Source organism: Salmo trutta, chromosome 34 (genome assembly GCF_901001165.1).
Source record: "Salmo trutta chromosome 34, fSalTru1.1, whole genome shotgun sequence".
Taxonomy (NCBI): Eukaryota; Metazoa; Chordata; class Actinopteri; order Salmoniformes; family Salmonidae; genus Salmo; species Salmo trutta.
The window spans coordinates 39,565,166-39,582,052 of NC_042990.1; the positions used below are offsets into that span (position 1 = coordinate 39,565,166).

General features: G+C 44.5%; 1 protein-coding gene across 1 annotated transcript in view; it reads right to left on the reverse strand.

Moving 5' to 3' along the window:
• hpcal4 (hippocalcin like 4) overlaps positions 1–16,887 on the reverse strand; it is a 34,454-nt gene that overhangs the window by 2,529 nt on the left and 15,038 nt on the right. The window contains exon 2 of the mRNA XM_029731142.1: positions 5,592–5,761. Coding sequence (XP_029587002.1) covers positions 5,592–5,753 — 162 coding nt within the window. The 5' untranslated portion in view covers positions 5,754–5,761. The remainder of the gene's footprint in view (positions 1–5,591; positions 5,762–16,887) is intronic.

Here is a 16,887-nt window from a genome sequence, read left to right on the forward strand (position 1 = left end):
TGTAAATTGAAAAATATTTTTTTTGTTGCTAAAAGTATTATTATATTATTGGTCGATTGACTATGACTTTTCAGATCACCCAGAATTGCTATCTGCAGGGTTAGCTCTGGGTAAATGTTGAAATGCTTCAGCCGTTCCTGGACCTGTGACCAAAAACAAGCTACATATGGACAATACCAAAACAAATGATCTAATGATTCTGTCTCTTCGCAGCAAAATCTGCAGAGCTGGGAAGGTTGTATCCCCAATAGAAATAGCACTCTATTGGTTGCAAGAATTCTGTATAATAATTTAAATTGAAAAATTCTACGTTTTGAATCGGTTGTCGTTTTACATATCAGTTCTTAAACCATGTGCCATAGAATCGCTACACTGAAAATGTCCTCACAACTATTTTGCAATCTATATGCCAAGGCTGTCAATTTTTTGGTCTTTAAAAATGAAAACTGGTATACTTTTTGATTTATCACACTTTTCTTTAACCAATTTAATGCAGGACCTCTTCCATTTTTGCGGTGATGCTGCAATTAATTGGTTGTAATTTTCCATATGTCTGTGTTAGCTGCATGTGTGACATAACTCCAGCAGTCCTATTTATGATATCATTTACAAATATGATACCTTTTTTATATATATAGAAAAATAAGGGTTTTCAGTTCCAAATAAAATTTAATATTTTTTTCTCATATACATTTTTTAAATGTTTCTCTTTGTCTAGGCAAGACCATAAGGATATATGTTAACTGTGATATGGCTACTGAGTGGCGTAGCAGTCTAAGGCACTGCATCTCCATGCAAGAGGCGTCACTACAGTCCCTGGTTCAAATCTAGGCTGTATCACATCCAGCCGCGCACAATTGGCCCAGCGTCCTCTGCGTTGTGTCTTAAAATATTCTTAGAGTCCATTGAGGTATTTAAAACAGTATTATAATCTCCCACCATAATAATAGAGTATTGTATTGCTTGCAGGGTTGATCATTTATTATATATATTTTCAAAGAAGTGAGGATCATCATTATTTGGTCCGTAAAGGTTAATGAGCCACATCTGTTTGTCCAATAACGTATTTCAAATCTTCCATCTATCTTGAAGATCTGTTTGGGCAATTTGCACATTCCGATCAAAATCACCCATTTTGAATTTCTTTGCACATGGGAGAAGGATAGTTCACCCCTCCAGTTCATTTTACACACACCATCTAAAATTGGTGAATGAGTTTTCTGTACATTTTACATTTTAGTCATTTAGCAGACGCTCTTATCCAGAGCGACTTACAGTAATGAATGCATACATTTCATTTCATGCATTTTTTTGTACTGGCCCCCCGTGGGAATCTAACCCACAACCCTGGCGTTGCACACACCATGCTCTACCAATTGTAAACAATAGACATAAAATTCTTTCTCTTTGAGCCAGATAAATATTGTTCCTCTTTTCTTATTATCTGCTAGGCCATTACACTTATAACTGGCTGTACTTATTTCACCATTTACCATAATGAGATACAAGTTTCAAATCGATTTATCATAATATATGTTTGTAAATTTACCATTAATATAAAAAGTACCATATTGATGTGTGCTACTAAGTAACCCTCCAACTGTTCTCCACTATTCCACCCACTAAAGGCCCTCCAAAGTTGGGTTGTCATCCCAGCGACCAGCAGACCACCCCCGTCCCCACAAAAGGCCAGGACCAATCCTTCGAAAAGAGCACAGAGTGCCACCCACGACCTTTAAGTCTTTACTGAAGACTCATCTCTTCAGAAGGTCCTATGATTGAGTGTAGTCTGGCCCAGGAGTGTGAAGGTGAATGGAAAGGCACTGGAGCGACGAACGACCCTTGCTGTCTCTGCCTGGCCAGCTCCTCTCTCTCCACTGGGATTCTCTGCCTCTAACCCTATTATGGGGGCTGAGACACTGGCTTACTGGTGCTCTTTCATGCCATCCATAGGAAGGGTGCGTCACTTGAGTGGGTTGAGTCACTGACGTGATCTTCCTGTCCGGGTTGGCGCCCCCCACCCTTTGGGTTCGTGCCGTGGGGGAGATCTTAGTGGGCTATACTCGGCCTTGTCTCAGGGTAGTAAGTTGGTGGTTGAAGATATCCCTCTGTGGTGTGTTGGCTGGGCTTTGGCAAAGTGGCTATGGTTATATTCCATCTGCTTGGCCCTGTCCAGGGGTATAGTCTCCTGTCTCAGCCTCCAGTATTTATGCTGTAATAATTTATGTGTCGGGGGGCTAGGTTCAGGCTGTTATATCTGGAGTATTCTCTTGTCTAATCCAGTGTCCTGAGTGAATTTAAGTATGCTCCCTCGGTTTTGTTTGTCTGCTGCTGTTGCTAGCTAGGTCTAATTTAGCTCAAAAAGCAGCAAAAATAGTGACAAATCTTCACAAAAAAAAAAAAAAAAAACAGAAGAAATGTTTAACGTTATAGTCCATGTTTCTTTTTGGTTTACTCAATCAGTTTGGTTGCTTGATGTAGTTGTACTAACTCCTCTTGCTAGGTTTGTTCTAGCTCAATGTTTCTGGCTAGCTTGTTAGCCTGCTGGCTAGGTTCTTCTTGTGTAGCTAGCGACAATTAAAACTTTTTTTTTCTATTGTGATTGAATAGATTTGCTGTTCATCATCTCTTTACTTGAATTATTTTTTAGATTTGAGTGTTAATCAACAACAACAAAAATAACATTATCAGGAGCTCACGTTGAGCAGCATGTCTGTAGCTCTCTCTTGCTCTCTCTCTCTCCCTTTCCTCCTCTCTCTCTCCCTCCCTGTCTCCTTCTCCACCTCTCACCCACCCTCTCTCTCTCCTCACCTTAACATACAGTATAGTTGTTGGAACTCCTCCAGATTGAGTATGACAGTGGGACAGTGTGAGTCTCCCTCGCTCACTCACTTCCTCGTCTCCCTCCCTTCTCCTCTCTCTCTCTCTGCCTCTCTCTCTCTCTCTCTCTCTCTCTCTCTCTCTCTCTCTCTCTCTCTCTCTCTCTCTCTCTCTCTCTCTCTCTCTCTCTCTCTCTCTCTCTCTCTCTCTCTCTCTCTCTCTCTCTCTCTCTGTCTCTCTCTCTCTCTCTCTCTCTCTCTAATTCAATTTGCTTTATTGGCATGACATAACAATGTATATATTGAATAAGGGTTTCAATTTGGGGACATGACACTCTAATTGTTTTATATTTTTTGCATTTTGTCAGGAAATGCAGCTCCGTCTCAGGTTCTGCTGTGGTGCAGTGGTTGCACAGCCTTTCCTCTACAGGGAGGCAGGTTTTCCTGTGTCTACCCTTCTAAATGGCAAGGCTGTGCTCACTGAGCCTGTACTTTGTCAAGGTTTTTCTAAGGTTTTGATCAGTAACCATGGTCAAATAGTTAGCTACGGTGTACTGTCGATTTAGGGCCAGATAGCACTGCATTTTGCTTTGTGCTTGTGTTTCCCAATAAGCAATGTCGTTTTGTTTTGACTGTGTTGTAATTTGGTTTATTCTGATTGATTGGATGTTCTGGTCCTGAGGCTTCAGTGTGTTAGTAGAACAGGTTTCTGAACTCAGCCTCAGGACCAGCTGGATGAGGTGACTCTTTTCTTTGCTCAGCTCTTGGCATTGGTAATGATATGAGAGGGGGTCACTGTATTTTAGTTTTCCTCTGGGCATGTAGGAGAATCCCTCTCCCTCTCCCTCTCTCTCTCTCCCCTTCTCTCTCTCTCTCCCTCTCCCCTTCTCTCCCTCTCTCCCTCTCCCTCTCCCTCTCTCTCTCTCCCCTTCTCTCTCTCTCTCCCTCTCCCCTTCTCTCCCTCTCCCCTTCTCTCTCTCTCCCCTTCTCTCTCTCTCCCCCTTCTCTCTCTCTCCCCTTCTCTCTCTCTCTCTCTCTCCCTCTCCCCTTCTCTCCCTCTCCCTCTCCCCTTCTCTCTCTCTCCCCTTCTCTCCCTCTCTCCCTACCTTGTCAAAGAATTGTTGGAAGGCCTTGAGGTTGAGTATACCTGTGAGTCAGTCTTTGAGTCTCCCTCCCTCCCTCCCTCCCTCCCTCCCTCCCTCCCTCCCTCCCTCCCTCCCTCCCTCCCTCCTCCCTCCCTCCTCTTTCACCTTGACATATAGTTGTTGGAACTCCTGTAGATTCTGTATACCAGTGGGGCAGTCTTGAATCTTCCTATCTCTCAAATCAATTCAATTCAAGGGCCTTTATTGTCATGGGAAACATATGTTAACATTGCCAAAGCAAGTGAAGTAGATCATGTACAAAAGTGAAATAAACAATAAAAATGAACAGTAAACATTACACTCACAGAAGTTCCAAAATAATAAAGCCATTACAAATGTCATATTATGTATATATACAGTGTTGTACGATGTACAAATGGTTAATGTAAATGGTTAATGTACAAAAGGGAAAATAAATAAGCATAAATATGGGTTGTATTTACAATGGTGTTTGTTCTTCACTGGTTGCCCTTTTCTTGTGGCAACAAGTCACACATCTTGCTGCTGTGATGGAACACTGTGGTATTTCACCCAGTAGATATGGGAGATTATCAAAATCGGGTTTGTTTTCTAATTCTTTGTGAATCTGTGTAATCTGAGGGAAATATGTGTCTCTAATATGGTCATACATTGGGCAGGTGGTTAGGAAGTGCAGCTCAGTTTTCACCTCATTTTGTGGGCAGTGTGCACATAGCCTGTCTTCTCTTGAGAGCCAGGTCTGCCTAAGGCGACCTTTCTCAATAGCAAGGCTATGCTCACTGAGTCTGTACATAGTCAAAGCATTCCTTGGGTCAGTCACAGTGGTCAGGTATTCTGACACTGTGTTCTCTCTGTTTAGAGCCAAATAGCATTCTAGTTTGATCTTTTTTTTGTTAATTCTTTCCAATGTGTCAAGTAATTGTCTTTTTTGTTTTCACATGATTTGGTTGGGTCTAATTGTGTTGCTGTTCTGGGGCTCTGTGGGGTGTGTTTGTGTTTGTGAACAGAGCCCCAGGACCAGCTTGCTTAGGGGACTCTTCTCCGGATTTATCTCTCTGTAAGTGATGGCTTTGTTATAGAAGGTTTGGGAATTTTGGTTGTAGAATTTAAAGGCTCTTTTCTGGATTTTGATAATTAGCGGGTATCAGCCTAATTCTGCTCTGCATGCATTATTTGGTGTTTTACATTGTCCACAGAGGATATTTTTTTGCAGAATTCTGTATGAGGAGTCTCAATTTGGTGTTTGTCCATTTTGTGAATTCTTATAGTTTTTTGTGTGCTCTCGGGCAACGGTGTCTAGATGGAATTTGTATTTGTGGTCCTGGCCACTAGACCTTTTATGGAACACCATTATTTTGGTCTTACTGAGATTGACTGTCAGGGCCCAGGTCTGGCAGAATCTGTGCAGAAGATCTAGGTGCTGCTGTTGACCCTCCTTGGTTGGTGACAGAAGCACCAGATCATCAGCAAACAGTAGACATTTGACTTCAGATTCTAGCAGGGTGAGGCCGGGGTGGTCTCTCTGTCTCCCTCCCAACATATAGTTGTTGGAACTCCTCTAGATTCTGTATACCAGTGGCCAGTCTTTGAATCTTCCTCCCTCCCTCCCTCCCTCCCCCGTCCCTCCCTCCCTCCCTCCCTCCCTCACCTTGACATATAGTTGTTGGAACTCCTCTAGATTCAGTATACCAGAGGGACAGTCTTTGAGGAAGCCTTTGTACCACTGCTTGAGCTCAGCCTCGTTGAACTCAGTACTCTTGGTGAGGTCATCCAGAACCTCTGGTGCCAGTTTACTATTTCCTTTCCCCATCACAAAGTCTGGAGAAAGAAACAAGAGACACAAGGAATCACACAATGATTGAACAATAAACTGATAATTGTTGGGATTGCACACAATCAGTTGATTGAACAATAAATCAATCAATAAATTAAGCCAAGCGTTCAACCATCTCTGGAATACACACAAGCAATCAAGATACAATCAAATTACAAATCAATTATTCAATCAAATAGGAAATGCACACAATCATATAATCAGATTAAGTCAAGGGAATATAATAAATATTGGGAGGCGGGCATGTACCCAAAAAGGGCTGTTCTTGTGTAGAGCAGATGCCCCCAGATAGGGCTCGTACTGTGGAGAGCAGATGCCCCCAGATAGGGCTCGTACTGTGTAGAGCACCTGCCCCCAGATAGGGCTCGTACTGTATAGAGCAGATGCCCCCAGATAGGGCTCGTACTGTGGAGAGTAGATGCCCCCAGTCGAGAACCGTGGCGTGACCTTGGACAACACCCCTTCGTCCTCTGCAAAAATCAAAGCAGTGAGCCTCTCCTGCAGGTTCATACTCTACAACATCTGTAGAGTATGACCCTACCTCACACAGGAAGCGGCGCAGACCCTAATCCAGGCAGGTTTCATCTATTGCAACTTGCTGTTGGCTTGGCTCCCCGCTTGTGCTATCAAACCACTGAATCTTATTCAGAACGCTGCTAAAATACATTTAGATTTTTTTAAGCACTTTTTTGGTTACTACATGATTCCATATGTGTTATTTCGTAGTGTTAATGTCTTATTATATTACAATTTAGAAAATAGTAAAAATAAAGAAAAACTCTTGAATTAGTAGGTGTGTCCAAACTTTTGACTGGTTTTGTATAGATATATGTATATATAGAGAGAGAAAAATATATATATATATATAGAGAGAGAGGGTAGAAAGGGGAGAGAGGGAGATAAGGAAAGAGAGAGTAGTCTGACAGAGAAAGAGAGAGAGAGAGATTGAGATACTGTCATGACCTGTCATTCTCTCTCCATTTAACATGCTTCTCACATAGCATCTTTCTCTTTTTGCTTCTCGCTATCTCTGCCTGGTTTTGTATAGATATATGTATATATATATCTCTTTTTGCTTCTCGCTATCTCTGCCTGGTTTTGTATAGATATATGTATATATATATCTCTTTTTGCTTCTCGCTATCTCTGCCTGGTTTTGTATAGATATATGTATATATATATCTTTTTGCTTCTCGCTATCTCTGCCTGGTTTTCTACCTTCACAAGTTTTCCCATGTCACCAGGTTCCTCCGGACTTCCTCCACTGGCTTCCAGTCCCAGGTCATATTCACTATAAGACCATGGTGCTTGCCAACGCAGCAGCAAGAGAAACTGCCCCTCCCTTCCTTCAGGCTATGCTCAAACCCTAAACCCCAACCCGATTACTTTGTTCTGCCATCTCTGGTCTCTTGGCCCTCCCACCCCTACGGGAAGCCCAGTTGCTGATAGCTACTTAATTGAGAAAAAGAGTGGTAGACAGTCAAGACAACGCAGGAGTGGCATCGGGACAAGTCTCTGAATGTCCTTGAGTGGCCCAGCCAAAACCCAGACTTGAACCCGATTGAACATCTCTGGAGAGACCAGAAAATAGCTGTTAAAAAAACAACAATTTAACTTCTTTCGGATCAGTGGGACGCTAGCGTCAACATCCAGTGAAATTGCAGCGTGCCAAATTCAAATTAAATTACTATAAATATTTAACTTTCATAAAATCACAAGTGCAATACATAAAAATAAAGCTTATCTTGCTGTTAATCCAGCAGCAGTGTCAGATTTCAAAAAGACTTTACGGCGAAAGCAAACCATGCGATTATCTGAGAACAGTGCCCAGCAGACAAATCCTTACAAACAGTAACCAGCCAAGTAGAGGAGTAACAAAAGTCAGAAATAGCGATAAGATTAATCACTTACCTTTGATGATCTTCACCTGGTGGCACTCCCAGGACTCCATGTTACACAATAAATGTTTGTTTTGTTCGATAAAGTCCCTTTTTATGTCCAAAAACCTCTGTTTTGTTGGTGCGTTTTGTTCAGTAATCCATTGGAACAAAGCGCGGTCACAGCAGGCAAATGAAAAATAAAAAAAAGTACCATAAAAGTTTGTAGAAACATGTCAAACGATGTTTATAATCAAACCTCAGGTTGTTTTTGTCATAAATAATCGATCATATTTCAACCGGACAATAGCTTCATCAATAGAAAAGGAAAAACAAGATAGGCGCGCTCCCGGTCACGCGCAGGACTCATGTCTGGAAATTTCCACTGTCCTCTCATTGAAAGTGGTGTTTCTCCCTCATTTTGCAGAGTAAAAGCCTGAAACAATGCCTAAAGACTGGCCACATGTTGTGAAAGCCATAGGGATCGTGAACTGGGTCATAAGTCTTTGTATGGTGTATAGGCTTTCAATGGAAAAACAGCCATTTCAAAATAATAGCATTTCCTGGATGGATTTTCCTCAGGTTTCTGCCTGCCATATCAGTTGTGTTATACTCGCATACATTATTTTAATGGTTTTGGAAACTTCAGAGCGTGTTCTATTCAAATTTACCAATTATATGCATACCCTAGCTTCTGGGCCTGAGTAGCAGGCAGTTTACTTTGGGCACGCTTTTCCTCCAAAATTCCGAATGCTGCCCCCATCCCAAAAAAGATAATCAATTTTAGAATAAGGCTTTAACGTAACAAAAACGTGGAAAAAGTCAAGGGGTCTGAACATTTTCTGAATGCAACTGACAAAGAAAAACTGATTTTTTTTTTACATAAGTATTCAGACCCTTTACTCAATACTTTATTAAAGCACCTTTGGCAGCAATTACAGACTATAGTCTTCTTGGGTATGATGCTACAAGCTTGGCACACCTGTATTTGGGTAGTTTCTCCCATTCTTTTCTGTAGAATCTCTCAAGCTCTGTCAGGTTGGATGTGGAGCGTTGCTGCACAGCTATTTTCAGGTTTCTCCAGAGATGTTCAATCGGGTTCAAGTATGGGCTCTGGCTGGGTTACTCAAGGACCTTCAGAAACTTGTCCCGAAGCCACACCTGCGTTGTCTTGTCTGTGTGCTTAGGGTTGTTGTCCTGTTGGAATGTGAACTTTTTTCCAAGTCTGAGGTCCTGAGTGCTCTGGAGCAGGTTTTCATCAATGATCTCTCTGTACTTTGCTCCGTTCACTTTTGCCTCATCCTGACTAGTCTCCCAGTCCCTACTGCTGAAAAACATCCCCAAAGTATGATGCTGCCACCACCATGCATCACCGTATTGATGGTGGCAGGTTTTCTTTAGACGTGACGGCATTCAGACCAAAGAGTTCAATGTTGGTTTCATCAGACCAGAGAATCTTGTTTCTCATGGTCTGAGTCTTTAGGGGCCTTTTGGCAAACTCCAAGTGGGCTGTCATTTGCCTTTTACTGCGGAGTGGCTTCCGTCTGGCCACTCTACCATAAAGGCCTAATTGGTGCAGTGCTGCAGAGATGGTTGTCCTTCTGGAAGGTTCTCCCATCTCCACAGAGGAACACTAGAATATAAGCTTTTAAATGATATAAGAGACTTGTATGTTAATGAATGTTTAATATTACGATTATTTATTTGAATTGTGCACCCTCCAATTTCACCGGATGTTGTCGGCTGGTGTCCCGCTAGCTGGACGCTTATCACTTAAACAGTAAAAAATGTAACAGTTAACATTACACTCACTGAAGTTCCAAAAGAATAAAGACATTTCAAATGTCATCAACACAAGCCGCGACAGAGAGACAGAGAGACAGAGAGACAGAGAGACAGACAGACAGACAGACAGACAGACAGACAGACAGACAGACAGACAGACAGACAGACAGACAGATAGACAGATAGACAGATAGACAGATAGATAGATAGACAGATAGATAGATAGATAGATAGATAGATAGACAGATAGATAGATAGATAGATAGATAGATAGATAGATAGATAGATAGATAGATAGATAGACAGATAGACAGATAGACAGATAGATAGATAGATAGATAGATAGATAGATAGATAGATAGATAGATAGATAGATAGATAGATAGATAGATAGATAGATAGATAGATAGATAGAACTGTCACAAGAGATCATGAATTATTAGTTGTCCGGACAACTTGTAAAAAGCCACCCAAATCTTTATCCAGACCGTATCCCAGAGTTCCAACAACAACCTAACCTATGCCAACAACAATAACAGTGCCAATGTAACGGATGGCAGCAAGTTAGGTATAACAAATAAAAACCTCGACTGATACAGAAACTTAAAAACCTCTTCAGGATCGGACCCTTTTATAAAATTGTCGCCTAAAATGACATCTAACTGCCTGTAACTCAGGCCCTAAAGCAAGGATATGCATATTCTTGGTACCATTTGAAAGGAAACACTTAGAGGTTTGTGGAAATGTGAAAGGAATGTAGGAGAAAATAACACATTAGATCTGGTGAAAGAAAGAAGAAAAAAACCAACCATTCTGTTGTTTTGATTTGTACCATCATCTTTGAAATGCAAGAGAAAGACCATAATGTATTATTCCAGCCCAGGTGCAACTTAGACAATTCTGATATTGGCCAAAATCTATGTTCTGGGAAATGTTCTTCTTACTTACAACCTCATGATATCCACATTAGCCTACGTTAGCTCAACCGTCCTGTAGAAGGGACACCCACCTCAATACTCTACAAACTCAGTACTCTACAAACTCAGTAATCTACAACCTCAGTACTCTACCAACTCAATACTCTACAAACTCAGTACTCTACAAACTCAGTAGAAAAAAAACAACCGTTCTTTTGAATTTTCACCGATCCTGAAGAAGTTAAATAAGATGCATCCACATCAAGATCCATCCATATCCACTATCCCAGAAACCCTAGACCCTCCAATTTGCATACCGCACCAACAGATCCACAGATGATGCAATCTCTATTTTACTCTACGCTGCCACCTGGAAAAAAGGAACACCTATGTGAGAATGCTATTCATTGACTACAGCTCAGTGTTCAACACCATAGTGCCCTCAAAGCTCACCACTAAGCTAAGGACCCTGGGAGAAAACACCTCCTTCTGCAACTGGATCCTGGACTTCCTGACGGGCCATCCCCAGGTGGTAAGGGTAGGTAACAACACATCCGCCACGCTGATACTCAACAAGGGGGCCCCTCATGGGTGCGTGCTCAGTCCCCTCCTGTACTCCCTGTTCACTTATGACTGAACGGCCAGGCACGACTCCAACACCATCATTAAGTTTGCTCAAAAGGTTCTAAAACTGCACCATCGAGAGCATCCTGATGGGTTGCATTACTGCCTGGTACGGCAACTGCTCAGCCTCCGATCCCAAAGCACTACAGAGGGTAGTGCGTAAGGCACAGTACATCACTGGGGCTTCCTGCCATCCAGGACCTCTATACCAGGCGGTGTCAAAGGAAGACCCTAAAAATTGTCAAAGACTCCAGCCACCCTAGTCATAGACTCACTCTGCTACCACACAGCAAGCGGTACTGGAGCACCAAGTCTAGGTCCAAGAGGCTTCTAAACAGCTTCTACACCCAAGCCATAAGACTCCTGAACATCTAATCAAATGGCTACCCAGACTGTTTGCATTGCCCCCCCCCCCCCATAGTTACTTTAATAACTCTACCTACATGTACATATTACCTCAATGACCTCGACACCGGTGACCCCGCACATTGACTCTGTATCGTAAACCCCTGTATATAGCCTCCACATTGACTCTGTACCGTAAACCCCTGTATATAGCCTCCACATTGACTCTGTACCGTAAACCCCTGTATATAGCCTCCACATTGACTCTGTACCGTAATACCCTGTATATAGCCTCCACATTGACTCTGTACCGTAAAGCCCTGTATATAGCCTCCACATTGACTCTGTACCGTAAACCCCTGTATATAGCCTCCACATTGACTCTGTACCGTAAACCCCTGTATATAGCCTCCACATTGACTCTGTACCGTAAACCCCTGTATATAGCCCTGCTATTGTTATTTACCTCTTACTTTTTGGGGTATTTAATAAAACTGCATTGTTGGTTAAGGGCTTTTAAATAAGCATTTCATTGTAAGGTCTCGACCTTTAAGTCCTTATTGAAAAGGCCAGGACCAATCCTTCGAAAAGAGCACACAGTGCCACCCACGACCTTTAAGTCTTTACTGAAGACTCATCTCTTCAGTCCTATTATTGAGTGTAGTCTGTCACAGGGGTGTGATGGTGAACGGAAAGGCACTGAAGCAACGAACCACCCTTGCTGTCTCTGCCTGGCTAGTTCCCCTCTCTCCACTGGGATACTCTGCCTTTAACCCTATTATGGGGGCTGAGACACTGGCTTACTGGTGCTCTTTCATGCCATCCATAGGAAGGGTGCGTCACTTGAGTGGGTTGAGTCACTGACGTGATCTTCCTGTCTGGGTTGGCGCCCCCCTTTGGGTTGTGCCGTGGCGGAGATCTTTGTGGGCTATACTCGGCCTTGTCTCAGGGTACTACGTTGGTGGTTGAAGTTATCCCTCTAGTGGTGTGGGGGCTGTGCTTTGGCAAAGTGGGCGGGGTTATATCCTGCCTGTTTGGCCCTGTCCGGGGGTATCGTCGGATGGGGCCACAGTGTCTCCCGACCCCTCCTGTCTCAGCCTCCAGTACTTATGCTGCAATAGTTTGTGTCAGGGGGCTAGGGTCAGTCTGTTATATCTGGAGTATTTCTCCTGTCTTATCTGGTGTCCTGTGTGAATTTAAGTATGCTCTCTCTAATTCTCTCTTTCTCTATCTCTCTTTCCCTCTCTCTCTCTTTCTCTCTTTATCTCTTCTCTCAGAGGACCTGAGCCCTAGCACAATTCCTCAGGACTTCCTGGCCTGATGACTCCTTGCTGCCCCAAGTCCACCTGGTCGTGCTGCTGCTCCAGTTTCAACTGTTCTGCCTGCGGCTATGGAACCCTGACCTGTTCACTGAAAGTGCTACCTTGTCCCGGACCTGGTGTTTTCAACTCTCTCTTATGCACCTGCTGTATCTAATTCTAAATGATCGGCTCTGAAAAGCCAACTGACATTTACTCCTGAGGTGCTGACCTGTTGCACCCTCGACAACCACTGTGATTATTATTATTTGACCCTGCTGTTCATCTATGAACGTTTGAACATCTTGGCCATGTTCTGTTATAATCTCCACCCGGCACAGCCAGAAGAGGACTGGCCACCCCTCATAGCTTGGTTCCTCTCTAGGTTTCTTCCTAGGTTTTGGCCTTTCTAGGGAGTTTTTCCTAGCCACCGTGCTTCTACACCTGCATTGCTTGCTGTTTGGGGTTTTAGGCAGGGTTTCTGTTCAGCACTTTGACACATCAGCTGATGTAAAAAGGGCTTTATAAACACATTTGATTGATTGTATTCGGCATATGTGACAAATACAATTTGATTTGATTCGATTTGTCTGGGGAAAAATAGCTACAACAAAAATGACTGGTGTGACAATAGAACATACCCTTGTATATCTCTCTCTGTACCTTTCTCCCCAACTCTCTCTCTGTACCTCTCTCCCCAACTCTCTCTCTGTACCTCTCTCCCCAACTCTCTCTCTCTATACCTCTCTCCCCAACTCTCTCTCTCTGTACCTCTCTCCCCAACTCTCTCTCTGTACCTCTCTCCCCAACTCTCTCTCTCTCTGTACCTCTCTCCCCAACTCTCTCTGTACCTCTCTCCCCAACTCTCTCTCGATACCTCTCTCCCCAACTCTCTCTCTCTATACCTCTCTCCCCAACTCTCTCACTCTATACCTCTCTCCCCAACTCTCTCTCTCTGTACCTCTCTCCCCAACTCTCTCTCTCTCTATACCTCTCTCCCAAACTCTCTCTCTCTGTACCTCCCTCCCCAACTCTCTCTCTCTCTACCTCCCCAACACTCTCTCTCTGTACCTCTCTCCCCAACTCTCTCTCTCTGTACCTCCCTCCCCAACTCTCTCTCTCTGTACCTCTCTCCCCAACTCTCTCTCTCTATACCTCTCTCCCCAACTCTCTCTCTCTGTACCTCTCTCCCCAACTCTCTCTCTCTGTACCTCTCTCCCCAACTCACTCTCTCTCTGTACCTCTCTCCCCAACTCTCTCTCTCTGTACCTCTCTCCCCAACTCTCTCTCTCTGTACCTCTCTCCCCAACTCTCTCTCTCTAAACCTCTCTCCCCAACTCTCTCTCTCTGTACCTATCTCCCCTAACTCTCTCTCTCTGTACCTCTCTCCCCAACTCTCTCTATATATTGTTAGAACAGGTCTATCTCTCTCTCTGTGTTATTAGAACAGGTCTCTCTCTCTGTGTGTTATTAGAACAGGTCTCTCTCTCTGTGTTATTAGAACAGGTATCTCTCTCTCTTGTTACAACAGGTCCCGTGTGGTTCAGTTGGTAGAGCATGTTGTTTGCAACACCAGGGTTGTGGGTTCGATTCCCATGGGGGACCATTACGGAGGAAAAACATGTGTGAAATGTATGCGTTCACTACTGTAAGTCGCTCTGGATAAGAGTGTCTGCTAAATGACTAAAATGTAAATGTAGGTCTCTCTCTCTGTTGATACAACAGGTATCTCTCTCTGTGTGTGTTGTTACAACATGTCTCACTCTCCCTCACTTTGAATTTAATTGAAAGGATTTATTGGCATGGGAAACGTATGTTAACATTGCCAAAGCATGTGAAATAGATAAAACACAAATAACAATCAAAATGAACAGTAAACATTACACTCAGAGAATTTCAAATGTCATAATATTTATTTATACAGTGTTGTAATGATGTGCAAATAGTTCCTCCACTCCTGCGCCGTGGCTCGACGACTCACTGCGAGCTCACAGAACAGGGCTCCCGGCAGCCGAGCGGAAATGGAGGAAAACTCGCCTCCCTGCGGACCTGGCATCCTTTCACGCCCTCCTCTCTACATTTTCCTCTTCTGTCTCTGCTGCTAAAGCCACTTTCTACCACTCTAAATTCCAAGCATCTGCCTCTAACCCCAGGAAGCTCTTTGCTACCTTCTCCTCCCTCCTGAATCCTCCTCCCCCCTCCCCCCCCTCCTCTCTCTCTGCGGATGACTTCGTCAACCATTTTGAAAAGAAGGCTGATGACATCCGATCCTCGTTTGCTAAGCCAAACGACACCGCTGGTCCTGCTCACACTGCCCTACCCTGTGCTTTGACCTCTTTCTCCCCTCTCTCTCCAGATGAAATCTCGCGTCTCGTGACGGCCGGCCGCCCAACAACCTGCCCACTTGACCCTATCCCCTCCTCTCTTCTCCAGACCATTTCCGGAGACCTTCTCCCCTACCTCACCTCGCTCATCAACTCATCCTTGACCGCTGGCTACGTCCCTTCCGTCTTCAAGAGAGCGAGAGTTGCACCCCTTCTGAAAAAACCTACACTCGATCCCTCCGATGTCAACAACTACAGACCAGTATCCCTTCTTTCTTTTCTCTCCAAAACTCTTGAACGTGCCGTCCTTGGCCAGCTCTCCTGCTATCTCTCTCAGAATGACCTTCTTGATCCTAATCAGTCAGGTTTCAAGACTGGGCATTCAACTGAGACTGCTCTTCTCTGTGTCACGGAGGCTCTCCGCACTGCTAAAGCTAACTCTCTCTCCTCTGCTCTCATCCTTCTAGACCTATCTGCTGCCTTTGATACTGTGAACGATCAGATCCTCCTCTCCACCCTCTCCGAGCTGGGCATCTCCGGCACGGCCCACGCTTGGATTGCGTCCTACCTGACAGGTCGCTCCTACCAGGTGGCGTGGCGAGAATCTGTCTCCGCACCACGTGCTCTCACCACCGGTGTCCCCCAGGGCTCTGTTCTAGGCCCTCTCCTATTCTCGCTATACACCAAGTCACTTGGCTCGGTCATATCCTCACATGGTCTTTCCTATCATTGCTACGCAGACGACACACAATTCATCTTCTCCTTTCCCCCTTCTGATAACCAGGTGGCGAATCGCATCTCTGCATGTCTGGCAGACATATCAGTGTGGATGACGGCTCACCACCTCAAGCTGAACCTCGGCAAGACGGAGCTGCTCTTCCTCCCGGGGAAGGACTGCCCGTTCCATGATCTCACCATCACGGTTGACAACTCCCTTGTGTCCTCCTCCCAGAGTGCTAAGAACCTTGGCGTGACCCTGGACAACACCCTGTCGTTCTCCACTAACATCAAGGCGGTGACCCGATCCTGTAGGTTCATGCTCTACAACATTCGCAGAGTACGACCCTGCCTCACACAGGAAGCGGCGCAGGTCCTAGTCCAGGCACTTGTCATCTCCCGTCTGGATTACTGCAACTCGCTGTTGGCTGGGCTCCCTGCCTGTGCCATTAAACCCCTATAACTCATCCAGAACGCTGCAGCCCGTCTGGTGTTCAACCTTCCCAAGTTCTCTCACGTCACCCCGCTCCTCCGCTCTCTCCACTGGCTTCCAGTTGAAGCTCGCATCCGCTACAAGTCCATGGTGCTTGCCTACGGAGCTGTGAGGGGAACGGCACCTCCGTACCTTCAGGCTCTGATCAGGCCCCACACCCAAACAAGGGCACTGCGTTCATTCACCTCTGGCCTGCTCGCCTCCCTACCTCTGAGGAAGCACAGTTCCCGCTCAGCCCAGTCAAAACTGTTCGCTGCTCTGGCACCCCAATGGTGGAACAAGCTCCCTCACGACGCCAGGACAGCGGAGTCAATCACCACCTTCCGGAGACACCTGAAACCCCACCTCTTTAAGGAATACCTGGGATAGGATAAAGTAATCCTTCTAACCCCCCCCCAAAAAGATTTAGATGCACTATTGTAAAGTGGTTGTTCCACTGGATATCATAAGGTGAATGCACCAATTTGTAAGTCGCTCTGGATAAGAGCGTCTGCTAAATGACTTAAATGTAATGTTAAATGTATATCATACTCCCAAGACATGCTAACCTCTCACCATTACAATAACAGGGGAGGTTAGCATTTTATATAATACTCCCAAGACATGCTAACCTCTCACCATTACAATAACAGGGGAGGTTAGCATTTTATATCATACCACCAAGACATGCTAACCTCTCACCATTACAATAACAGGGGAGGTTAGCATTTTATATCATACCACCAAGACA